At 50.3% G+C, this 26,459-nt stretch overlaps 1 protein-coding gene across 1 annotated transcript in view; it reads left to right on the forward strand.

The window, feature by feature from the left end:
* Nucleotides 1–3,680: 3,680 nt before the first annotated feature.
* The window catches only part of LOC117856285 (uncharacterized), a 32,717-nt gene continuing 9,938 nt past the window's right edge, over nt 3,681–26,459 (forward strand). Inside the window, exons 1-3 of the mRNA XM_072293948.1 lie at nt 3,681–3,816; nt 3,879–3,999; nt 21,983–22,052. Coding sequence (XP_072150049.1) covers nt 3,681–3,816; nt 3,879–3,999; nt 21,983–22,052 — 327 coding nt within the window. The remainder of the gene's footprint in view (nt 3,817–3,878; nt 4,000–21,982; nt 22,053–26,459) is intronic.

Genomic DNA, 26,459 nt, shown 5'->3' on the forward strand with positions numbered 1-26,459 from the left:
ACAAGGGTTAGGCCCACCACCCCCATGCAGTTGCTTGAAGGGGGCGGTCGACCTCCTTAGGGCTGCACCCTTATGTCCACTGCCTCCTCTCTCCTTGCCATTCTTTCCGCTTGCCTGCCCTTCCCCCGGTTGTTGCACAGTAGCCGTGTTCGAGCAGCTAGGAGAGCGAGAGCGAGAGAGAGAGAGAGGGGAGGAGGAGTCATGGGGATGAACTGGTGAGTCAAGCGGTTCGCTCACGCGCATTTTCTTCCGTCTGTTGGCGTTGCATCCCCTATCCTTTCTCCGATGATGAGCTCATGGGTCCCCTCGGTCGTGACGGAACAAAAGCTACAAGAGTTGGTGGCCATGGGATGCCTCTCGCCGAAGGTGGAGGCTGGATGGTGCGTCGCCGTGGAGGAGCGGTTCCCGTGGCCCGAGCCCAGGTAGATTGTTTCCCTTCTTGAGTTCCACACCTGGGGGTTCAAGCTGCCAAGTGGTTTCTTCATGACCTCCAGATCGAGCTGCAGCACTTCAACCCCAACGGGCTAGTGCAGCTTGCTAGCTTCGTGGTGGTGTGCGAGGGCTTCCTTAGCATCACCCCTCACACCTCACTCTTTCGGTGGATCTTCGAGATCCGGAAGCGGAAGCTGAGCTCCGATGATGATGAGTTCACGCCGCTGGGCGACGTCACCATTCAGATGTGCCTCGGGTACGCAAACAAGTATCTGAAGATTCAGGCGAATGGCTCCAACCGTGGGTGGCATGCCAACTGGTTCTAAATCCGCGACCCTGGCTACAGCCTCAAGGAGAGCACCAACAAGTTGCCAGCATTCACCGGCGGGTCTTTGGTGTGGCAGGAGTCATGGAGGTGGGGCTGCCTAGAGCCTAACAAGGACAAGGTGGACGCCATCAACGAGGTGCTAGTGGAAAGGGTGCAAGCCGGGGTGTCCGGCATAGGGTCGTCTAGACCTTCATCAAGTGGCGGATGCTGCTGCTCAAGAGGAGGGCCTACCGCTTCTTCGAGTACTCTGGCATGACGAACAACTCTCGGGAGTGCCCGGAAGTCCTCCCCAATAACGAGATTTCAGTACGGGTGCAAGAGCTGATTGACATCCGGGTGCCGGTGCCCACGGCCCTAGCGGGGCACTCGTGGGCCTTTGCGGGGAACCTCCCTCCCAACCTGATGAGTCCCTGACCTGGCCCTTTTCATTATGCACTTTCCATTCATGAGCATTTGGAGGCCCGAGCTTCTGTTGGTGCGCAGGGGCTCAGGCAGTCGGTGTCCCTATTCCGTGACCCAAATAGCAACCCTACGACTACTGCTGAGTTCCACGCTAACCAAGAGTGGCGGCACAAGTGTGATAGAGAAATTCGCGTGCGCGAGAAGAAGATTTGTGAGAGCGCGAAGCGTCATCGCGCACGCTGTGACGCGGGGTTGCCCTTTGACGATGAGGAGGAGGACGAGGACGAGGACGTTGGCAAGGGTGAAAGCGGGGGTGAGTACGCGCCTAGCCTCGATGACCTTTTTGACCAAGGGGTCCTTTGTGCTTCATAGGAGGGCCTTCCTGACCTCCCTCCCACGACCTCTGACGATGGGGAGGTCGGGATCAAAGCGGGGGAAGGAGGGAGCACGGCCCCGGGGTAAGATCGAGTGTTCTAGAAGTGGGCCGCCATTGACTCGGGTGCCGAGATAAGAGTGAAGCAAGCTTGGTTGGCCCTCCTCATGCTCGGACGGCTATCGTTCCGGGAGATCGTGGTCGTCCGCTGGTCGGGGTCGCGGGTCGGGAAGCCCCGAGCAACTGCCACCGTCGACGCCTAGTGTCCCACCTATCACGGCAAGGAGGTTGGTGCCCTTCTCTGCCCCCGGCAATGGGTTGGGCTCGGAGAGCGGTAGCCACTAGTCTGTCATGGCAAGCGCGACCTCAATGGGCAGAGGCTCAAGTGAGGCTCCTGGTGCTGGTGGAAGCTCTGCACCATCCCAACGACCTACTGTTGACGCATCACTCTTGGCGACGAAACCTATGCCGGTGGTCTTGGTGCGAGAACCGATAGCCGCTGTGACAGCGCCAGCGCCGAGATCCCATGTGTCAAAGGGCATGGCAGCCATAACCCCCCTCCCTCGCCGCCAAGGTCGGAGGCGACAATGGTGACCCCGCAGCCTCAAGAGCTCGCGGATGCCACTGCAATCTCTCGATCCGCAGAAGGTCGGGCGGTATCCTGTGGAATCCCTAAAGACGCAGCCCGAGGTATCCCGACCCCTCCACTTCTACCTCGCCCTCAGCTGGGGTGGCTGGCTCTGCAGCACCGTCTGACACCTCTTCCTCTGCGGCAATCTGATAGATAAGAAGTTTAACTTTCACTCGCACCTTTTGGGTTGAGGCTGTGTGTCCACTTCATGCTTTTTTCCTAAATTTCTCGTTGAGCTGTGGTTTCATGTTGCAGGGAGTTTGTTCCCGGCCTCGTGGTGGCACGCGCGTCGGTGGGCTTTGTGGGGTCGATTATCCTGCTGTCACCAGCCACCGTTAAGAGGACGGGTGTGGTGGAGCTGGCAGCTCTTGTCGCTCCATCGAGCACCCCAGTTGTCATGGTGGCTCGTCCTCCGCCACCGCCAGTCGCCACGTTGTCCTTCGCCACTCCTTTGGAGGAGGCTAGCAAGAGCTCGGCGGCCGCGGAGGCTCATGTGGCGAGGGTGGCAACTCTGGAGGTGGTGGTCCTAGCGGACGCCTCATTGTCGAAGGTGGCCGTCAGTGATAGTGGCGTGGAGGAGGTGTGCGGGCGGTTTGTAATGCCTGAGGAGGCCATGTCCGACCATGCCGCCCAGCTTTAGGTGGGTCTGGCTGGGCCGGCGCCCGTGCTAGGCGTGGGCCCGATGCTCACCTGGGAGCACCACCGACATTTGGGCAAGGCATTGTTCGCTCTTAACAACATCCAGGAAATGGCACCTTGGGGGAGCGTGCTTGAGCATGGGTACTGAGTGCACAACGAGCTCGCCAAGGCTCAGGAGCTACTCAGCACGTCCATGGAGGCGGTGAGCAATGCCTTTAAGGCGATGGACGATGAGAGTCTACTGCGTGGACAGGTAACCTTCCCTCACCTCTCTTTCTTCGTGTTCAAGCCTGGACCCTCTCCAACTACTTTCTGTCTAGCAATGCCGAGACCCTCACCATAGTGCGTCTTCATTAGGGGCTAATGGACCTATTTGCGGTTCCTTCACACCGCGCACCAGTTGCAGGTGGAAGAGGTCGCGGACTGGCGGAGGCTAGAGGAGGAACTGGCTGCATCAAGGGAAGCTCGGGCAAAAGTACAGCAGCTATGGGAGGCCCTAGCTGTGGCCAGGTTGGAGAGTGGAGTCAGCACGGGATTTGGAGCAACGTGCCCTCCTTGTTGCAACCGAGACGGCATTGGCGGCTGAGGCCATGAAGGAGGCCCAGGAGCGTGCCTCCCGGGAGGCGGAGCTAGTAGCTGGGCACGTCCACTAGGCTGAGGACATAGCGATGCACGTGGCTGCGTTGGTGCACTCCGTGCACGAGGCAGAGACATCTCGTGCTGCGGTAGAGCAAGCACACAAGGCCATCGACGTGGAGGCTTAGACTCTCCGGGAACCCTGTAATGGTTAGCTTTTGTAGTGGTTGGACTTGACGTGGGTGGTTGTTACTGTAGGCTTGCGCGTCAAGCTTACCGCTATTACTGAGCAGCGGACCATGGCGAACACTCACCTGCAGGAGGTGGTTGGGGAGCTCGAGTCACTTTGGGGCACGTCGGAGGTGCTTTGGGCCCACCTGTTCATGGGTGTGGCCCCCGAGGGTCCACTCGCGAAGCGGCTAGAGGCGGTGCGTGGTTAGGTGGACGACCTAATTGCGGAGGTGCTCTACCAGGGTGCCCACACCGCTTTCACCCAGGTGGCCACTATGATGGTGTGAACTTCACCGCTGTTGGGAGCGGCTACGCGAGGAACCGCACCTCCAAGGAGTTGATGCAGCTTGGGGAGATGGTGGCCCCTGGCACGCAGGAGTTAATCGAGTTGATTTCTCCGACCACAATTCGAGGCGAGGTCCCTCTGGAAGCCCCTACAGAGTAGATTTTTTAAATTTTTGCCTTTCTCGCATTGAGCCCAGGACCATGTAATGAACTTCAATGCTTTCGTCGTAGCTTTTGTCGCGGATTTGTTTTTGAATCTAATTCTTCTTCTGCACATATTTTTTGCCTTTGTCATTTTCCTTGCACAATAAAGTCCGAGGACTGGTCCACGGAGGACTTTGTTTGACCCTGGTCGGTCGAGTGACACAGGTTCGGATCGTGATAGGCTTACAGAGGTGCAACCGAGGAATGCATATGTATGCAAGCAGCCCTCGCGAGCAAGTCACGCTGGTTGCACTCGTGGGTCGGCGTGGCCTGCTCAGCTAGGAAAGCCTTAAGAAATCAAACTTAACCGAGCATGCTACTCTGTTTGATTGCTATGGTGCAAAATGTTTGTACAAACTTGAGAAAGGTCTAAGGGTTAAAGCGATGTAGATGCTCAATGTCCAAGGAGTTAGTGAGGATGTCACCGTCCTTGTCCTTGAGGCAGTAAGCCCCCAGGCATAGGACCTCAGCTACGGTGTAGGGTCCCTCCCATGGAGGTGTGAGATGGTGTCTGCCTTTGGTCATCTGGACCCTTCGGATGACCAGGTCTCCAACCTTGAAGGTGTGGCCTCATACGCTCTTGCTGTGGTAGTGTCGGAGGGCTTGTTGGTACTTGGCAGATCAGAGGAGCGTCATGTCTCGTGCCTTGTCGAGCTAGTCGAGCGCGTCCTAGCGGGCCTCCTCCGAGCTTGCCTCGTCGTACGCCTTGACCTGGGGCGCCCCGTAGTCAAGATCGGTGGGGAGGATGGCCTCCGCACCGTATACCATGAAGAAAGGTGTAATATTCCAAAAATTTATAATATTTGTTTGAGTAAATTTTTGTAAAGATTTAAAAAGTTTTTGATTGAATTGTTTGCTCATTTAAAAAACTAGATATTTCTGTCTCTTACCCAAAATTCCATTTCAAAAATATGTGTGGCATGATTAGGTTCTTCTTGAATTTTATTTGGAGTTCTTGTTAGAGTGAGGCAAACTAAATTTAAAACCTAAACCTAATTCAAATAAGAACAAAACTAAATCTAACCCATCTAACCTTCAGCCCCCTACCTCCCTCAGCCCCCTAGCTCGCTCGGCCCGCCAGCTCGCTCAGCCCGGACTCGCTAGCTCAGCTCACCCTCCGCGTAGCCCAACAGGCCGCTACCGCCTGCACACTTGCGCCAGCCTGCTCGCCCACTCACCCCTTCGCCCGCTACCACACCGGGCCCACAAGTCAGCCGCCTGTGCCCTGTAGCACCTTCTTCCACCTCTAGCCATACGGCACGCGCGCCGTGCATACGAGGTCACGGGCGCACGCCGCGCTGCGCTGGCACGCATCGTCGGCCTGGAGGCGCCCTGTGTCCCCCTTCCGGAGGCTTCCATGGAGGGGAGATGTCCTCCGTGCCCCCGGAGCCCATGCGCCGCCATGCCCAAACCCTAGTACGGTGTCGACGGATAGGTGCCATGCCGCCCCCCTGGCACGCCACCGAGGATGGACGGCCGCTGCCATTTTTGCCCTTGCACCACCTCTCCGCCTCTATATAAAGGCCACCGCTCCCCTCTTCGGCCTCACCAACACTAAGCGCTTGGGCGCCGCCATTTGCCACCGCCCGTATTTAGTATGGAGGAGAGGGCTGTGGGGAGAGGAAGGAGGAGAAGGAAGAAGAGGAAAAGGAGAAGAGGAGATGGAAGGCTGTCCGCGGGAGGTGGAGCCGGAGCCACCGCGGGAACGCCGGCGCCCAAAGCCGCTCGCCACTGACGCTGCACCTTCAACGAGCCTCGCCATGAGCCGTGCGTCGCTCTCTCTTTCCCGCTTTCCTAGCCCTAGCGTAGCTATAGCCATAAGCATCACCACGGGCCGCTGCGAGCTCGGGACACTGGGACCCCGCACGCCGCCACGGCCGAGCCACAGCCGGGGAAGCCCGTGCCCGTGCGCTCGCGCTTGCTCGTGCCCTGCACCTGCTCGCGCTCGCCTGCACCGCTGCCCTATGCCCGCAATCTCGCTCTCCCCTATGCCCGCGCCGCGCTCGCCGCCACGCGCGCGCGCCGCGCTGCAGCCCACGTGGCTGCCACATAGGCACCACTTAGTACTGACATGGCTAGCCGGGCCCACCTGTGGGGCCTGCTGTTGGGACTACTCCTCGGACCCACGAGTAGGCCTTGGGCGGCCGACTAAGGGACGTACTCGGACGTGATCAGAACAAGGATAGGCATATCCTACTCGGACTAGTCTTGTATGTTTATGGAAAACTACTCGGACGATACCCAGTAGAACTCTGTAATAGTACCCGACTAGGACTCAGACTTGTAACCCTGCCCTCCCGGGTATATAAGGCCGGGCAGGGACCCCCCTCAAAACAGATCCCTCAGGAGCAGAACATACATCAATACAAACCAACACATAGGACGTAGGGTATTACGCGATCTAGCGGCCCGAACCTGTCTAAATCATGTTCCTTGCGTCCTTATTGATTCCTTGATTCTCGACGACCCTTACCACATAAAAGACCACCTAGGGTACCCCTAGGCGGCTTGCTGGTCTAAAACATCGACAGCTGGCGCACCAGGTAGGGGAACTCATCGAGTTTCTCAGTGCGAACTCAATGGCGAAAGTCATCATCAGGCCCGTCTTCTTCATCAAAGCCGGCGCCACCTTCGTTTTCGGATCCTGGCTCTGCGTCGCCGAAGGCTCGGGATCGTTCTGACGCCAGATCATCGACTCTCAGGAGAAGAAACTAGAAGAAGTGACCGGAAAAAATCAAGATTTCAAAGTCAACAAGCTCAAGTTCGACTACGCGTCGGATTCGACTTCGCCTCAGACTATGCCAACGTCTCACTCAAAGGTCGGGCTCCGCCGACCCCAGCACTCAGGGTCGAGCGAGACGGAGCCCCCCTCGGGGTCGGGCGAGGCGGAGCTACCCTTCAATAGGGTCAGGCTTCGCCGACCCCAGGCCTCAGGGTCGGGCGAGGCGGAGCTACCCTCCCGCAGGGCCAGGCTCTCCTGACCCTAGGACTTAGGGTCGGGCGAGGCGGCGCTCCACTCAGGGTCGGGCGAGGCGGAGCTACTGCCTCACAGGGTCGGGCTCGGCCAACCCCTGGACTCAGGGTCGGACTCGCTTCGGATTCGGCGACCTCAGTCAGCATCCAAATCAGTTTCAACTTCAAAGCGGCTCCCGCACGGACTTCGCAACACGACAAAAGTTTATCAAGATTCTCTTGCTCGAACCCAAGTCGAACTCGGGTACGATGAGGACGTTGACTCCAACTCACCCTACTCTCCAGAAATACCATTATCCGGTCCAGCCCAAGGGTTGGTAATAACTTCGACACCGCAAGGCAGATTCGTCCACTAGCCGGGACTGCGACCATCTTTCTTCGACCGTGACTACAACTCGCGCCTCATCGCCCATATAGACAACTTGACATATCAAGAAGGCGTTCCACTTACATCCAACCATGAAGGAAGCTACACAGAGATTGCCACTTCAAGTTCCGGAAGCTACTACCCGGACAGGGAGATACTTGTTATTACTCCAGTTAACAACCCGGGAACCAGCCAGAATAGAACCCCCGGGCGACTAGCACAAGTCAACAACATCTCTGATGATGAGTCTACAGCCGACAATGAAACTCCTGAAAAGCGCAAGCAACGAAGGGCGCGCAATACTACTCGAGCTGAGCGTCGACAGTTAATGGCTACAAATATCCCTATTACAAATCTTGAACGGGCTTTCAACGCAGTGCAGGCTCAGGAGCACAAAACTACACTCGCGGCTATTGCTTCCATCAACATTCTGACGACATTGATGCCTCAAGACAATGATAACGCAGCCACAGCTCAACTCGTGCAGCGTGGCAATGGACTAATTGCACAACTCGCAGAGCAAGCTTACAAGCTGCTTGACAAAGAATCACCAATCCCGTCTGTTCCTCGCATTATAGATGGAAGCAGGGGGGCTGCAGATAAAAATGCCGCCCCACAAAACGATGAAGCAGTCAACCAGCCCCGCAACACAGCCAAGGTCCAAGCAAGCACAAAGCTCCTACTCAACAGAAGGATGTAGGTGAAGCCAGCTGCACCAACTCGGTTAAAAGTGTTCGCCCTACTCGGAAAAACCACGAGATATCCAACATCAGCGATCTACGAGAAATCCTTAACAGTCGGCGTGAACGGGAAGTCGACAGCTACAACCACTTTCCCGCTTTCACAAACCGGGTAATGAAAACAAAATTACCCGAAAAGTTCAAACCGACCGGCATTACCAAGTACGATGGCAAGTAAGATCCAATTCAATGGCTACACTGTTACTCGCTAGCCGTCCAAGCAGCCGGAGGCAACAACGATACCAAGGTCATTCATTTTCCTATATGCATGGAACCCGCACCACTAACCTGGCTCGAGTCACTTAAACCCAAGTCCATCGACTCCTGGGAAGACTTGACAAAGGCTTTTACCAACAACTTCGCCAGCTCCATGGCTAGACGAGGCAACAAGATTGACTTACAACAAATTAAGCAGAGAGAGGGCGAAACCCTGCGCGACTATCTACGACGGTTCTTCGAAAAGAAGGCTACCATAGTAGACATCTCCGAAGCAGACATCATCGAGTGTTTCCAAAATGGACTCTACGATCGACGAACATACCAAGACTTCGGTCGCCGACGGCCGGCCAATGTCAAAGAACTCAAGCTCATGGTGCAACAGTGGGCCGATGAAGAAGACAAAGAACGTGAACGGTTCGGTTCCCACCGTTACCGCGGACACGACAACACCCACAACAATGACACAGATAAAACTCGTCACAACGATGCTCGGAATTCTTATCCAGGTAATCATAATCGCAAAAGGAAGCCCGACAACACTGTTGCTGCCATGACCAGCTCCGGGAAAAAGGGACAGCGCAGAAACGACGACGGACCAACCTTCCCGGAGCTACTCAAAAAGCAGTGCCCATGGCACCCGACCAGCAAGCACTCCGCATTGGACTATTACAGCATGCGCCGAGTTATGCAAGATCTACCAGCCCCACCAACTCCCAAAGAGTACGCTAAAAACAGAGACAAGGGCAAAAACAAAGCCCGCAATGACGAAGATGAAGACGGAAATTTCCAACCAGCCTCAAAAACCGTCAACGTCACGGACATGCTTATTCCAACAGATTCACCTTTCTACGACATTGTACCCGGGAACACGGCCATACCACTGGGACAGGTTGTCCTCCCAGTTACCTTCGGAACTAAAGAACATTACTGCACCGAGTACATCAGATTCGAGGTCGCCGACTTCGAGACTTCTTATCACGCCATACTCGGATGGCCAGCACTAGCCAAGTTTATGGCCATACCACATTATGTCTACCTGGTACTCAAGATGCCAGGTCCCAAAGGTGAGCTCACGCTACGAGGAGATCTTCGGAGATCCTATGAGTGTGACACCGAAGCTGTGGAAATTGCTGCGACTACTCAATCTCCTAGTCCCATGCAGCAAGTCTTCACAGCTTCAAAGAAACTCCATCCAACTAAACTCAAGATCCCAGAAAACAAGCCAGGCTCCACAAAGGTGAAACCCACCAGCGAGCAAGACTTCAAATCGATCGACCTTCAGACCAGAGATCCTTCCAAGACAGCCCTGATCGGAACAGGGCTGGATCCTAAATAGGAACTCGTGCTTGTCAGTTTCCTTCGGGCTAACCACGATATCTTCGCTTGGAAACCGGCCGACATGCCAGGTGTGCCCAAGGAACTGATTGAGCATTCCCTTAATGTTGATCCCAAAGCTACTCCAAAACGGCAACGACTACACCATTTCGCTCAGGACAGACGCGACACCATCAAAAAAAAGTTAGCCAAGCTACTCGTAGTAGGATTCATCAAGGAAGTCTTCCATCCTGACTGGCTCCCCAATCCTGTGCTTGTTCGCAAGAAAAACAACGAATCGAGAATGTGTGTCGACTACACCGACCTCAACAAACACTGCCCGAAAGATCCTTTCAGGTTACCCAGGATCGATCAAGTGGTCGACTCCACCGCTGGGTGTGCCCTTCTATGCTTCCTCGATTGCTACTCTGGCTATCATCAGATAAGCCTCAAAGAGGAAGATCAAGCCAAACCAGCGTTCATCACGCCCTTTGGAGCTTTCTGCTACAAAACAATATCCTTCGGACTCAAGAACGCAGGAGCAACTTACCAAAGGGCTATACAGATGTGCTTCGAGAAGCAGCTTCATCGCAATGTCGAAGCCTATGTCGACGAAGTCGTCGTCAAAACAAGACAACGGGAGGAACTCATCGCCGACTTGGAGGAAACTTTCTCCAGTCTACGCGCTTTCCGATGGAAACTCAATTCTACTAAGTGCGTCTTCGGAGTACCTTCCGGCAAACTCCTCGGGTTCATCATTAGCCATCGCGGCATTGAGGCCAACCCAGAGAAGATATCTGCCATCACAAACATGCAGGCTCCAGCCAGCATTAAGGATGTGCAAAAACTCACAGGCTGCGTGGCCGCTCTCAACCGATTCATCTCGAGACTTGGAGAACGGGGACTACCCTTCTTCAAGCTTCTCAAACGCCAGGACAAGTTCAAGTGGACGGAAGGGGCAGATAAGGCATTGACACAACTCAAAGACTTTCTGCCAAAGCCTCCTGTACTCACCGCTCCCTCGCCGAACGAGGACTTGCTCCTATACATCTCCGCTACCACTCATGTCGTCAGCACGGCAATGGTAGTCGAACGGTCTAAACCGGGCCACGCTCACAAGGTTCAACGACCTGTCTACTTCGTCAGCGAAGTACTCTCGGACTCCAAAACTCGGTATTCACCGATACAAAAACTCCTATATGCTATCCTGCTCACCTCGCGGAAGCTGCGCCATTACTTCCAAGAGCATAGCATCACAGTCATCTCCGACTTCCCGCTTGGCGAAATTCTCCATAACAGAGATGCCACGGGTAGAATCTCCAAATGGGTAGTCGAACTCGGAGCTCTTACTTTGAGCTTCAAGCCAAGGACAGCCATCAAGTCTCAGGCTTTGGCCGACTTCATAGCCGAGTGGACTGAAAATCAAGTTCCTACTCCAGTCGAACGACAAGAGCATTGGGTCATGTACTTCGACGGATCCCTCAAACTTGAAGGAGCCGGCGCAGGCGTCTTACTCATATCCGCCAAAGGAGACCAACTCAAGTACGTGCTGCAGATATTCTGGGAAGCATCCAATAACGAAGCCGAGTACGAAGCACTGCTACACGGCCTTCGCCTTGCGATCTCTCTCGGCATCAAACGACTACTGGTGTACAGCGAGTCCCTAGTCGTCATAAACTAGGTCAATGATGAGTGGGACCGCAACAAGGACAATATGGACGCTTACTGCAAAGAAGTTCGTAAACTGGAAAACAAATTCTCCGGCTTGGAGTTCCATCACATCGTCCGCGACAACAACGTTGCTGCCGACGTCTTATCTAAATTGGGCTCAACTCGTGCAGAAGTTCCAGCAGGAATTTTCGTACACGAGCTACGCAAGCCATCCATACCTGAACAAGTTACACCGCCAGTAGCCCCGACTACTGACGATTCTTGAGAGATCATGATGATAGAAGTCGACTGGAGGACACCCTTCATCGACTACATCAAAGATCACCAGCTACCATCTGACAAGAATAAAGCTGAGCAAATCTCCCGGCGGGTAAAGAATTACGTTCTAGTCGGAGACAAGCTCTATAGGAAAGGCGCATCATCTGGAGTACTCATGAAGTGCGTTACCAGAGAAGATGGCCACGAAATCCTAGAGGAAATACACAGAGGAATCTGTGGCAACCACGCCTCTTCGAGGACACTAGCCGGCAAGGCCTTCAGAGCAGGGTTCTACTGGCCCATGGCTCTAGCCGACGCCAAGCAACTTGTCCAGAAGTGCAAAGGTTGCCAATTCTTCACTAAACAGCAACATGTGCCGGCTTACAAGCTGGTCACAATACCTCCAACATGGCCATTTGCCTACTGGGGGCTTGACATGATTGGCCCATTACCAACTGCGCCAGGAGGATTCAACAGAGTACTCGTGGCAATTGACAAATTCACCAAGTGGATCGAGGTCAAACTAGTCACTTGCCCAAAGGCAGACCGAGTTCTCAACTTCTTGGATGAAATCGTACATCGCTATGGTTTTCCCAACAGAATTATCACCGATCTCGGGTCAAACTTCAACAATCATGACTTCTGGGAGTATTGCGAGAACAGCGGCATCGACGTCTGCTATGTCTCGGTTGCTCATCCGCGAGCCAACGGTCAAGTCGAGCGTGCCAATGGCATGATACTCAATGCTCTGAAGAAACGACTACATGACGTCGGCAACACCAAAGGCGGCCGATGGCTCAAAGAGTTACCCAATGCCTTGTGGGGCCTACGTACCCAACCATGCAAGACTACGGGGCTATCACATTACTTCCTAGTATATGGCTCAGAAGCCATACTACCCGCCGACATCATGTGGCAATCACCATCCGTCGAACAATATGATGAAGAGCTTGCCATAGAAACGCGGCGAACGGATATCGACAGTTGGGAAGAAATAAGATGCGCAGCACTTGTGCAATCTGCCAGATACCTTGACGGTTTAAGGCATTATCATGACCGCAACGTCAAGGAAAGATCTTTCAACTCGGGCGATATGGTCCTTAAGCGTATTCAAGACACGTCAGGATTGCATAAACTCAATTCACCGTGGGAAGGTCCTTACATCGTATCAAAGGTTACAGGACCCGGATCTTACAAACTCCAAGAGCTTTCAGGTGAACAGGTGCCAAACTCTTGGAATATAGAACACCTCTATCACTATTACCCGTAGAAGCACCCGAGTACTCACTTCCAGGCGACTACTCAGGATGGCTACTTGGTTATTGACTTCAAAGGGTGTTCGCCTCAACGCGCTATCAATACAACAAAGGAAACTCTTCTTTATTGAAACAAGAGTACATCAAAATTACATACAAGGACTCAGCTCAACAAAGATTACAAGCAACTGCCTACTGGCGGGCTGCATTTAAGTCTCAGGCTTTTACTATATCACAAGGCCACTCAGGTCTGCCGACCGCAGGAGGGGCCTACACGCAAGGAAGCTGCGCAAAACGCTGCAACGCGATGGTGTCCTACCCAAGGCACGTCTAGGTACTCCATTACCGCCATCACCAGGACAGCGGCAACGTCAAAGCCAGGAAGACGCGCCTAGAGGGAACCAAGGCTGCTCTTTTTGCTAGCCTTGCGAAGCCTATCTGCTCTACGGCCGCACCTCCACCATCTTTCAGAGCGGGATGAAGACCGCGGCACTCATGACCCATCACTCGTTGCGAGTTCCAGCGCGTACTTCGCTGGATCAGTAGCTACGAGATGAGGCAGGCGACGAACCCTCCTACGAGGATTCTTCTAGCATCGCGGCTATCCCTACGAGCGCAAGAGCCTGTGGAGGCAAGGTAGCCTTAATCTACGAGGAATCTTCTAGCATCAGTGCGCTCTTTGCTGGCTCTCTACACTCAAACAAAAGCAACCGCAGGCAATCCATCGCTACTCAGGAGCTTGAGTTGGTTTGACCACCAGATGGCTCTATTTATAGCCAAAAGCTCCAACTACCACCGGCCCAGGAGTTACTGTGCACCCGTGGTCAATAGGTCTGACAACTCCTGACTCTGCCCATGTGACTATACTCATGCTGCAACAGACAAAGAAGCATAGTACACCCGTGCCTCCGCAACAGACGAAAGAGCTCAGTACACCAGTACGGCAACAAAGGACAGCTGAGTACAGTACACCCGTGTCCCTCAGAAGACGAGTACTCAAACAGCATTACGACTACTCGATACTTGGGACTACTACAAGCCAAGCTTAGCCTACACGACAGGGGCTCCGACTACTCCGACCCTGGGACCTACGGTCAGGCGAGGCGGAGTTCCACCCACGAGGGGTCGAGCGCTCCCGACCCCAGGACTCGGGGTCGGGCGAGGCGGAGTCTCACCCTCGAAGGGTCGGGCGCATCCGACCCCGACCTCGGGGTCGGGCAAGGCGGAGTTCCACCCCCGAAGGGTCGGGCACAGCAGAGTTGCAATACTTCGGGACTCAACAATATTTTTCGCAAGACGATGATACAACAAATCCAAAAAGCTTGATATTCAAAAGTATCAACATACTCGGTACAAGAATAAGGGTACACACAAAAGCTCAAATTTCTTCTAAGGAGACGAACTCCGACATCTTGGCTGCAATGGGCTCCACCTCCTCGAGGTACTGCGCATATGCTTCATCTGTGCAGTTGCGAGCCACACCATCTCCAGCTGCCGCCAAGTCTGCCCTCGGGTAATAGGACTTCACAACTGCAAGAACCTGTTTGCAAACAGTCTTGCAAAGTCCTGCCACCTTACTCGGGGCAGCTCTTAGTCGCTCTACTAGCGATTGCGGCTCTATGCCTCCCTCCATGGGGGCTATAGCACTCACCAAGTCTTCGGCCGCTCCAGACAAGTCTTGGAGTTCACCCCGAAGCCTTCCCAAGGTCTGGGCATGATCTTTGCATGCCACCATGGCCATGGTGAGCATCACGCCGTTTTGCATCTTCCAGTCTCGCTGATGCTCGCAAGCAGCCTCTGCTTTCATGAGCGTGGTCCGAAGATGTTCGGCTTCATCTGCCACCCGGTCATGAGCGTTCCTCCAATTAATAACTTGATTCCTTGCAGACGCCTCCTGTTTCTTGAGCTCTACAAAGCAAGAGAACTCAGGCAACACCAACTACAGTTGGACACACCCAAAGTAGTCACAATGCTTACCTTGATACTTCCTGTTCAAGGATTTATAGCGGCTCTCGAGTTTTTCCTGCAGAACGGCGTGATCCACGCGTTCCACGGCAAAGGATTTCGCCCCAACTTCATGAACCCGAAGCGCTTCTCTCAGGCGAGCGCACTCCTACTCCAGCTGGTGGTTTCTTTCCTGAAAAGGTCCGAGTACGTTGTGGTAAGTTTCACGCTTCACGACTACTCGGGTCCTGCAGTAACATCAGCAATATCTACCTGGATGCCCCGGAACACATCCATGGCCCTCTGAAGCTCCAAATCAGAAGGCGGGCTGAGTACCGGCCTTTGGGTACTCTCCACAAGAGGAACTGTACCCAAAGCAGCACCTACAACATTCACCATATCAGCTACCGACTACAACTACTATAGCAAAATACATGCATTTACCTGGAGCAGTCGCTTGCTTGGATTTCTCAACTACAGCCAGCACTCCGCTAGAGGACGAGGACAGGCCGGCACTTCCCGAGCCTGATGCAGCAGCAGGTTCCTCTACTGAGCGAATCACGTCTTGAAGCATTGACATCGTAGCCCCAAGACGACCCGGGTCAACCTCGGGAACTTCTTCAACAATCATGTCCTCAAAAGGAACAGATGATGTGGCCAAGGGATCCGGTACTACCCCTGTTTCTACAGGGATAGTTTCCTCTGCATCCCTGCACCGCCAAAGTATTACTACATGATTTCCAGACAATGCAACATCGTTCAAAAGGACAAGGGAGCTCCCTGAGTTGAACATGGCGGCAGTCGCACACGTTTCTTCTCGGCAATAGGTGGCCGAGTACTTGGAGCTGCGGGAACGGCCGCCGGCGCCGTTTTCTCACCAAGACCTACAGAACCGAAGTCAAGACTACAGTACTACTCAAATGACTACATTTGACAAGGACAACGCTTACCGCTGGCGATCACATTTGACAACAAGGTGCCAGTAGCAAGTACTGGTGACACCTCCTTTGCCACTCCAGCAGGCAGCCCCAGAACCGCCTGATCAGCAGTGGGCGGCATGGCAGCTGATGGAGTTGGCATCGTTAACTCGGGGGCTACCACAGCTGCTGACAGCACTTTCTCCGGCAATGTGTCAACGACCGCCTCACCGACTTCAGGGTCGGGCGCGGCTATCTCTTCAGAGACAGTCTCATCTACAGCCTTCATGAACCAAGACATGATTCACCACATCAATAAAGCATCTCAAGTTCATCAGTAACATACAAGTTATCGAGTACATACCTTGGTACCCCGAGACTTCTCAGTGGTTGCAACAGACTTAGCCGCGGCCATCTTGTGGATTACTCTGCGCCTCTTGACAGGGGGAGAAGGTTCATCCTCTGACTCCTCGACTGCGGCCTCTGACTCTTCTTCCGACTGCACCACATAGCCGTCAAGTACTCGGGACTTCTAAACAACAAAACGATGCTAGCAAGAAGAATCACAAGTCAAAAGAAAACAAGTCAGGACGGAAATACTTACCACCTCTAGCTCGTACCAGGATTCATACTGGCAAAGGGCCGCAGGGATCACTGGTACTCCCTGATAGTTCCTGAAAAATTTTGCTAGCAGCGCCTCCACGTCATCGTCAGATATGTCCTCCTCAGACATACGCGATGGCTCTTTCAGACCTTTGTACTCACTTCCCGGGTGAGCGCGTTTTTGAAGTGGCTGAACCCTTCTTTTCAGAAAGCTGGCTGCCACATTGATCCCAGTCAGCCCAAGTGCTTTCAACTCGGTGATCTGCTGCATCTGAAGATCAAGCTCCGGGGTATCTTCAGCCTCGCTTATCCAATTTTCCGCATGCTTGGGCGCGTGACCAGTCACCACAGGCAGGCGAGGATCATGGTTCCCGATGTAGAACCACCTTTTCTTCCAATCCCGATGGGAGTCGGTCAGATTGTACTCAATATATGCACTCGAGTTCCTGAGTTGGAACCCGGTGCCTCCAAAGACCTCCGTCCGCTGGGCACTCGGCTGAGGCTTACAACGGAACAATTTCCTGAATAGCTCGAGACTTGGAGGTACTCCCAGGAAAACTTCGCACAGATGAACAAAGATAGCCATGTGCAGTACTCCATTGGGATTCAAGTGGACGAGCTGAGGATTATAGTACTCGAGAATACCTCTGAAGAAGTCGGAGGTAGGCACGGCCAGTCCCCTTTCCACGAAGTGAGCAAGCATCACCGTTTCCGCCGGATGTTCTTCAAACTGCCACGCATTGGGAAATGCGGGGCGCCACTGCACGATTTCCTTCGGTTGAAGGAGCTTGGTGTCAACTAGCGCTTGGACTCCCTCTCTTTCATCACTGAGTGTTGCCAAGTTGCCCCAGGCGGCGGCGGAGCTGTCTGGTTCATCGGCCCCACCTTCGGTGCCGGTAGCACTAACTCCTTCCCCTTCTTGGATCTAACCTTGCTCGTCGCCAGAGCCTTGCCTTGGATCTTCTCAGGCTTCTTACCCATCTTCTTGGAGCGCATCCTCTAACACTCAACCTCAAGTTAAGAGGTTTCCACTCGGATCTAAGCGGCAGTGGCGGAGGTGGCAGCACCGGCGGTGGCGACACAGTGAGCGAAGGCACAAAGGTGGAGGAAAGAAACAGATCTAAATGCCTGTGCGGCGTCACAGCAACCGAAAAGGGGGTTTTCCAGATTTATCTCCACCGGCTCCAGATTCAACGCGCTCAGTTGCGCAATGGTCAGATTAAAATTGCGTATTAATCGCAATAAACATCCAACGGTTACTACATTCAACGGATTGCTGACCACTTCAACGACATGAATCGCCTAAGTGCTCGGGGGCTGCGGGTACCGTACCCGTTGGTCAGTTTTTTCTTTTTCAAGATCTCCGAGGGTAAAATGGGCAAAAGCTGGTTTGACCCTAAGCCTGAGTCTTCGACTCAATCTAAGGCTCGGGGGCTACTCCATATGGAGTGCGATTGACATCGCACTACCATATAAAAACTACTCGAAACGAAGACAACTCAGAACTGCAGAAAGAGTACCTTCCAGCCACGCGACAGTACTCGGGCACTTCAGCCCGCAAAACTATTCGGGTAGTGCCTGCAGCGCCCAAGACTATGGCGCACGACTACAAAGTACTCGGGGGCTTGTCGGGACTACTCCCCGGACCCATGAGTAGGCCTTGGGCGGCCCACTAAGGGACGTACTCGGACGTGATCAGAACAAGGATGGGCATATCCTACTCGGACTCGTCTTGTATGTTTATGGAAAACTACTCGGACGATACCGAGTAGAACTCTGTAATAGTACCCGACTAGGACTCAGACTTGTAACCCTGCCCACCCGGGTATATAAGGCCAGGCAGGGACCCCCCTCAAAATAGATCCCTCAGGACCAGAACATACATCAATACAAACCAACACACAGGACGTAGGGTATTACGCGATCTAGCGGCCCGAACCTGTCTAAATCGTGTTCCTTGCGTCACCATTGATTCCTTGATTCTCGACGACCCTTACCGCATAAAAGACCACCTAGGGTACCCCTAGACGGGTTGCCGGTCTAAAACACCGACACCCGCCTATTGGGTCCACTGACCCGGTGGGCCCACAGTTGGCCGATCAACATTGACCATTGACCACGTCAACTAACCGTTGAGCCATGAATGTTGACGTCAGCGTGACACGTGCCACCCCCTTGGACTGCCATGTGGACCAATCTAGTGCTGACACGTGTCACCCCTTTAAGAAATGTTTTTTGAATTTAATTAAATAATTAAATAAACATTTAATCTTTAAAAATTCATAACTAATTCATTTTAACTCAGAAAAATATGAAACTAGTTGCATTAAATCGTAAAATCGAGGCTGTGCTATTTGTAGATAGTTTGGTGTTATTTGGATCTACTAAATTTTACTTTCTTGGAGTTTTTTCCTAGATGTCATGTCACTCCCAATCATATAGATCCTATGCATGCTTAGTTGTTAGCGCTTTACTTATATTGCTTGATGGTGATGGATTGCATTGCTAATGTTTTAGCCATGCCTTGATAATTGTTTATCCTATTTTTCTTGTTTACATACCTTTGTGGACTAGCTAGTCCACCGCTCATATATCCATATACATGCTTTTGAGTTATGGATGGGCATTTGCCATGGATTTGGCGATGGGATTCCTTGAACACTCTCACGTGTGTTTTGGGTGAGTGTGACACCTTGATGTGTTCTTGGTGGAAGCACCATGGTTGGTACTGAGGAGTACCTTGCCGAGAGAGAGCTTTCTGGACTCTCTCTATACCCCATACCTATGGTGGGTACCTTGTTTGTTACTGAGGAGCACGTGGCGTACTTGTACGTTGCAGGTGCTTTGGCACATACTTGTTGGTAGAGTGCTCACTCTCAGCGGCTTAAGGACCGAGTCAGTTTACTGCCAATCACAATAGCTACTTTTCATACTTACTGCTCGCTTACGTTATGGGCGGGGTTAGGTCCGCAACTAGTAGTGGATAGTGCTCTGCCTGTAGCTGGATTGGAGGATTGTGTAAGGAGTTCGAGGCGTGGGCTTGCTCTTACCAGACTGCACCCTGGCGTTGGTAGGTTTCACAGCTTCGAAGTCCACACTGGTGACGATGTGCCCTCACTACAAGAAATTTGTTAATCTATGACGAATTTTCTGTGACGATTTCAGAGAACATCACTAACTATACACAATCTGTGACGAATTTCAATTTCCTGTCACGAATCTGTCAGAGTGGATATGGGGCCCATAATACAGTGATGTTTTATCAATTTTGTCATGAAGCAGCCCAAAACCTATGACGTTATAATAAATTCGTCACAAAGCGGTCCAAAACCTGTGACGTTATAATAAATTTGTCGTGATTATCAAATTTAGAATTGTCATGACACAAGGGGGGGCAAATAGAATTTTTGAAAAAAAAGAGGGTAACCAAAAAAAGAAAAGCAAATATAATATTTTAAACCAAAAATAGGGGGGAATAGGAAAAAAGATGTGATAGAATAGATTCAAACCTGGGATCTCATGTAAAAGAGGCACACATGTTCACCACTGAGCTACTTGTGATGTTATGAATGTTTTTGGTATTTCTTTGCTTTTTAGAAGTGCTTGTGTTTGTTGCTAACGTGGATAGTCCAGTCATCAGTCCACCTCATCCGCTGCAGCCATGTCACCAGGCCGGAAAGTGGACCAAGCTGGGCGCCGCGGCAGCGGCCCAGCTACAGCAGCTAAAATGTTGATGCGCACCACTGAGCTATTGCCTCGTTTTGGTATTTACTAATGAGAAAAATTATATGTAGTTATATTCTGAGCAGCTAGGGAGGAAAAACAAATGAACAATTTACATTTCTCTTTTTAATCCTGAATTAAAACATGTAAATGGAATTTCTCCCTTATAAGAACTCCAAATTTGATTGTTTTTTCTAAAATTTTCTAAAATCAAAATATGGCATTTTTTGTATTTGGGTATCTAAGATAATTATTTGATGTATTAGTTAGTTATTTAAAAAAATAGAAAAATAACTTTTTCGCACAACAAGTGGCAATGTAAATCCAAAAATGTTAATATGAGGGTAAAGGTGAGGTTGTGTCCAAGTTTGAGGTGCCTATGAGCGATACAAGACTTGAGTTGTATGAAGCTTCAAGGTTTGACTTAAATTGTATGAAACAATGTAAGAGACCTATCCATTTTGTGTACACTCCAATTTTTATCAAATCTTATGAAAATTTTATGTCAAGCTTATACGTCAATAAATTGATTCTACATCAATTTTCAGAATTTTCTGAGAAGTTTTAGGTATTATTACCATTATTTTATAATAAGGTTGCAGGTAGAAGTTTGAATTATCCCTAGCAAAAATTTGCACATATCAACTATTTTCAATATATGGGCTAGAATTGAATATACAAGTCTAAATATAATTTTGTGCATTTTTTGAATATTATTGGAGGTACACATAATTCAACTTGAAATTACTATCGATAAGCACATAGAAATTCATTTAAATGATAGAAAATACTAAATCAATTAAAAAATTCTTGAAACTCCTACATGACAACTTAGATGTTGTATATTACATGTAAAAATGTAATTAGGGGTATATAAAATAATTATTTTGCAAGTTACTTCACAAGGGTGTATTTATTAGTTAGTTAAAAATAGAAAAATAATATTTTTGCACAACAAGGGTGATTTTGAGCAGTTAATTCGATCCAGAGTTCTGCTAGTACCTGGCATGACATTGCTTAGCATCAGATGATATCTGCTTATGAGGGACTCCGGCTGCTTTATTCACCTTGTCCATGTATTATAAACCTGTAATTATATCTGAATTTTCTTTGGATTGACTTGACTATAGATAGAAATGTTCGTATACTGTTTGAAGTTACGCTGAGGTCCAGTTCGCTAATAACCAACCAGCATTACTATGCTTTTGGTTATCGGTTAACACCTTCAACCTTTGTGGGTGCCTCAAGGTGTAGTTCTGTAAAGGTGCAGTTTGATGTTACATTGTTAGTTTAGGCTCTGTGAAGAAATTGTCAGCCTTTGGATTTTACAAACCTAGGATGCAGAAATGACTTTAAAGTACTACTGCAAAAGCTGGTCCATGGTTGGGGCTTGGGATAAGACACGCTTGCAGCTGCTATGTTTTGAAAGATTACTTTTCTGTGGATGCAAGCATTTTAATTTGCCGTGGTTCATGAATGTTAGCTTTGTTAAGGCAAGAGGATGAACAAGAAGTGGTTCTAATGTTCTAGTTTCCATATTCAGTAGATGTTTAATTGTTACCTCACTTTAGCATGCAAGTGCTCGAGGATTTGTGATATTTAACTGGTACTTAATCTTTTATTTTTCATGTTAGCATCTATCAGAAAACAGTATCTGTGGGAAAATCAAACAAACACAATATTGCGAGGAAAATCTGTGTACAAAGAACAAGATGGAAATTGTTAACCAGAATAGACCCAAAGACCACGTCTAACAGGCTAGTTGGAGGTTGTACCAGTAAATTTTTAGTAATCTGGATTTTAGATCCTTGCTCTTACCAAAAGTTGATCTCTATGTTGTATATGGCTCTTATTCTATGTTGGATGGATATATTTTGATTACCTTATTTGTTGCAGTGGTGTGGGACCATTTGGTGTATCCTTGTTGATTGCTGGGTACGATGACAATGGCCCCCAGTTGTACCAGGTATGTACAGAGATACAAAATAGATGGCTTTTGTCTCTGGTCACACTCGTAGAGAATTGGCCTTTAGTCCCGGTTGGTAGGGTGCATATCTCTCGAAAATCCATCCGGGATAAACCAACCGGGACAAAAGGGGGGGTCTTTAGTCCCGGGTCTTTTAACCGGGAGTAAAGGACCCCCTTTAGTCCCGGTTGATCTCACCAACCGGAACTAAAGGGGTCCCCTTTAGTCCCGGCTCGATTCCAACCGGGACTAAATGGCGCTTGCATGGCACTGCCGTGACGCCTGAATTTTTCATGCATGCATCACGTATACGTAGTACCGCGGCCCTTTTAATTTGTTAACCTTGTAGTTGAGATTTTTTTAGAACGAAATCAACTAGTATTTAAACGAATGGGATTTGTAATTATACAATTACTATATATATACACAATCCTTATACACAATTCATATACACAATTCAACTAGCTTAGTACAAATCGATCATAATTAGCGCGTATTATATATACAAATAAATCAAAGTATCTTCCTACAATCTTCCGGTCGTGGTGTTGCTGATCGGAGTGTCTAATTGTCGTCCATCGTAATAAAATTCTCCTTTTGGATTTACCACCTCGTCCATTATGAATCCAATGAGACCTTCACATATTGCCGCTACTCTTTCTTCCTTCAAGAGTCCTTGTTGAATATTTAACATCTATAATTTGGAAATTTGTGAATGTTACATAAACAAATACATATAAGGAGCTAGAAAATAATTAACTAGTAATAGTTTTATTTTACGTACTTTAAAGTTGTGCGGCGTCATCTTCGGTCCCTTGGGTCCCAAAAAACTGTGCATGTGCTCACAGATGTAGTAGCCACATAGATTATTCCCGGGTTCCTGTCTTAAGCACTTCAGTGCGGAAAAAAATAAGTTATGAAATATTCGTGTTATACAATGTAATAAATGTGCAGACTGCATACGTACCGGGAAGTCTGTGTTCCATGTAAGATTTTCTTTGAATGGACCTTTGTGTGTCCTTATGAATTGTTTCCATGCGCTGCGGATTAGAATAATGAATGACATAGTGTAACAGGGATAAAATTTAGGAAATAAATTTTTGCATAGAGATAAAGGTCCAGAATTATTACAAGCCTAGCATGTCTTGCAATTCTTGGTAGTCCACCGGATCTTTCCTTAACGAATCAAAGACAGTGACGTGGCTTCTTTCAGGCTCAATTATAATAAGGATCCAGTGGAAGCTGCGTGCGTAAAATGTTGATGCATATTAGAGCTAACTAACATGTAGAGATAAGGAAAAAGACATCGAAAGTAAACGGTATACACACACTTACTTGAAGTTGTATGGAAGTAGTATGAAATCCTTGAATGTTTGTTTGTGTAGGAAATTGTATATTTCCGCAAAGGTTTTTTCCGGCGCTAATTGTATCTGTTGTTGGTTAACTACAGATGGATCCATGAAGCCTATATGTAGGTACGCCTCTCGGCGGCATGTCTGAATTAGCATCCTACATGAAATGGAAGATGAAGTTAGTACGGTGACGCACGCCAAAATTTACATGTAGAGATAAACGGACACTTACAGAATCCAAGCGCTGATCAGAGAGACGTCCAGGGCATCATGATGGTACACTTCGTATATATCCTTGAAGTCTAGCCACAGCACTTTCTCCCCTTCACCGTGAAAATCTATCGGTTTTACCTTCATGCCGATCATCTCCCTCGAGTCGGCGGATGCCATCATGTACCATTGATGGAATTCGAACATCTTTGTTGATAGCTTCCGTACCAATGAAGGCTTTACTAGAGGTTTGCCTAGCTCATAAGCCCACTTCGGCTCAGGGGGCGGTGCAGTTGGCGTCTCAACTTGCCCTATGCATTCATCAAGTCCCAGACCTGTTTCTTCCATGAACTTCAATACATTTGCTTGTTGATCCAAGGGCATTGCTTTTACCCGTTGAGCATCTTTTTTTGATAAATGGGTGAGGTCGGGGACTGGACCGCTGGAGGATGATTTTCCTTTCCTTTTATCCTTTTCATCAGCCTTTACTAGAGCCCGTTCATAGTTTGACAAGAGTGGTATCCTTTTCTTGGCTCCTTCTTCCATCCTGATAAAAAAGTTTAAATCTCGCCGACTTACTGGCGGTGGCTCCATCTCCCTTGCCTTTTTTTAATTCGGCTTGTTTCTTGAACCACTCACTGGCCTCTCGTTGGATTTCTGCCCACTGTTCTTCATGAGACATTGCCTCCCAGCGTTCCTTACGAGTCACTTCAGGCTCCTTTGTTTTCTTCTTTCTCTGTCTTTGCTTTGGGAGGCGGTGCTCGTGACTTCTTTAGTGGTGCTGCAGGTTCCTTCAAGGGGGCCGCTCTTGGTGCCGGCGACGGTGATCGGGGAGGGGTGTTGTTATTGTCGTCGTCGCTCCCAGCACCAGGATGTGGTGGAGATGGAGACCTTGATATAGATGGAAGGGATGGTCCTGGAGCAGGAGATGCCGGTCTCGAGGTGTGAGGAGAAGGTCGCTGCTGGGGATCTACGGGGAGCGGTCTTAAGGTCTGAGGAGATGGCTCCGTGCTGGGAATAATGATGTAGCATTTCTTCCATAGAATGATCCCATGAAGCGCATCTGCCAATGTCTTTTCCCCGTCGCCTCCCGGGAAGTCGAGCTATAGACCTTCATACTGGGGATCAACTATTTGCTCGACGCAGACGCTGGCGTAGCCTGTTGGAATGTCCATGCCATGACTGCTCTGCCCTGCCAGGGTTGCTAACGCACTCCCGTACGCTACCTGTACATATAGCAGAAGTAAACAAGTTGAACTCCGATCTCGAGGCCTGGATCAATTGACAAGATTGCATAAATATTATGTATAAGTATACCTTAATAGTGAGGTTGCCGACCGGTGCATGCAACTCACATGAGGTCCGTTGCGTGATGGCATACACGGGGAACCGTTGCTCCTCCACGGGTAACCTGGGCGTCTGCGCATCGGGGACCCCTGTAGAAGCACAACTGTTCCCGAGGCGTTGAGAAGGGCTGGCGGTGTTAGGATTCGGCAGTGCTCCAGATTGGGCCAACTCCGCAACTGCGTCGGCCACCCGCCGATTGATTTCATCCATCATTCTTTGTTCTAGCATCTGCCGCCAGCTCTCCTCGATCTGTTCCTTTCTTCGCTTCCGGCTTCTGTAAGAGGCGCTGTCGCCTCGGAAAGCGAACTTCCACGGAACCACCCCGAACCCTCGGCAACGTCCTGGGTGCTCTGGATTACCGAGGGCCAATGTGAGCTCATCATTTTCTCGGTCCACCCTCAACCTCCCAGCCTTGGAATCTTCAATGTTCTTCATGAGATGTTCGGCCTTCTCACGTATTGTGTCATTGAAAATCAACGTCCCATCCTCTTGGCTTAGGGAGCCTCCATGAGCGTAGTACCAGTTCTTTGATCGTTCGGGCCATTCAATAGTTGCAGGTACGATTCCCCATTCGATCAGATCTTGTTCCATCTTCCTCCACTTGGGAATTGCTGAGCCATACCCACCTCGCCCCAAATGATGGTGGTAGCCCTTCTGACTAGCATTTGCTGTGTTGGTCGTGATCTTTTTCACACCTTCTTCACTCCTCTTGTATTCAACAAATGCATCACAGTGGTCCCTCAACTTTGGCCACGCGTTGAAGTCTGGAGTTTTGCCCTTCTTGATGTAGTGGGTATCCAGCATCTTCTTGAATGTCTGGAATTGAGTAGCCATCTTCTTAAGCGTCCACGCTTTGACATCCTTCTCACTATATCCTTCGGGGAATGTGAAATGTCTCTTCACGTCTTCCCACAGCATATTCTTTTCTGTCTCTGGAAGGACGTACGGATTAGTGCTTCTGCCCTTCCATTCTCTAATGCTGATAGGCACGTTGTCCCGGACGATTGCCCCGATTTGACTCACGTATTTCTTTGCTACTTTCTCGGGAGCAACCGGCCTGCCCTCTTCTGTAACTTCGGTGATGACAAGCCTCCCTTCCATCACCTTTGTACGACCTCGGGTCTTCTGCCCTTGTGTCGATCCGGAGGGCTAACAGTTCAAGATTCGTTAATTAGTACGTAGTAGTAACGGTGGCGTGAAACAATACAAGAATGGTTGTATATACCTCGCCGGAACCTTCCGCCACGGCAAGTTGTTGCTGCGGCTGTTGCTCTTCATTCCCATCGGCGGACATGTTGAGGAACATGTCCGCCTGGGTGCCCTCTTCATCCGTGTATGATAGTGGAACGTTGTCGCCACTACCATCACCAGCGATTATCTGCTCCATGATATACCTTGCGGTCTCACCGTCTGCCATTTCAACTATTGATGGAAACATACATGGAATCATACATGACAGTCATAGAAATCGTCTTACTACAAATTTGTACAAAGTCCG

Source organism: Setaria viridis, chromosome 5, assembly GCF_005286985.2.
Source record: "Setaria viridis chromosome 5, Setaria_viridis_v4.0, whole genome shotgun sequence".
NCBI lineage: Eukaryota > Viridiplantae > Streptophyta > Magnoliopsida > Poales > Poaceae > Setaria > Setaria viridis.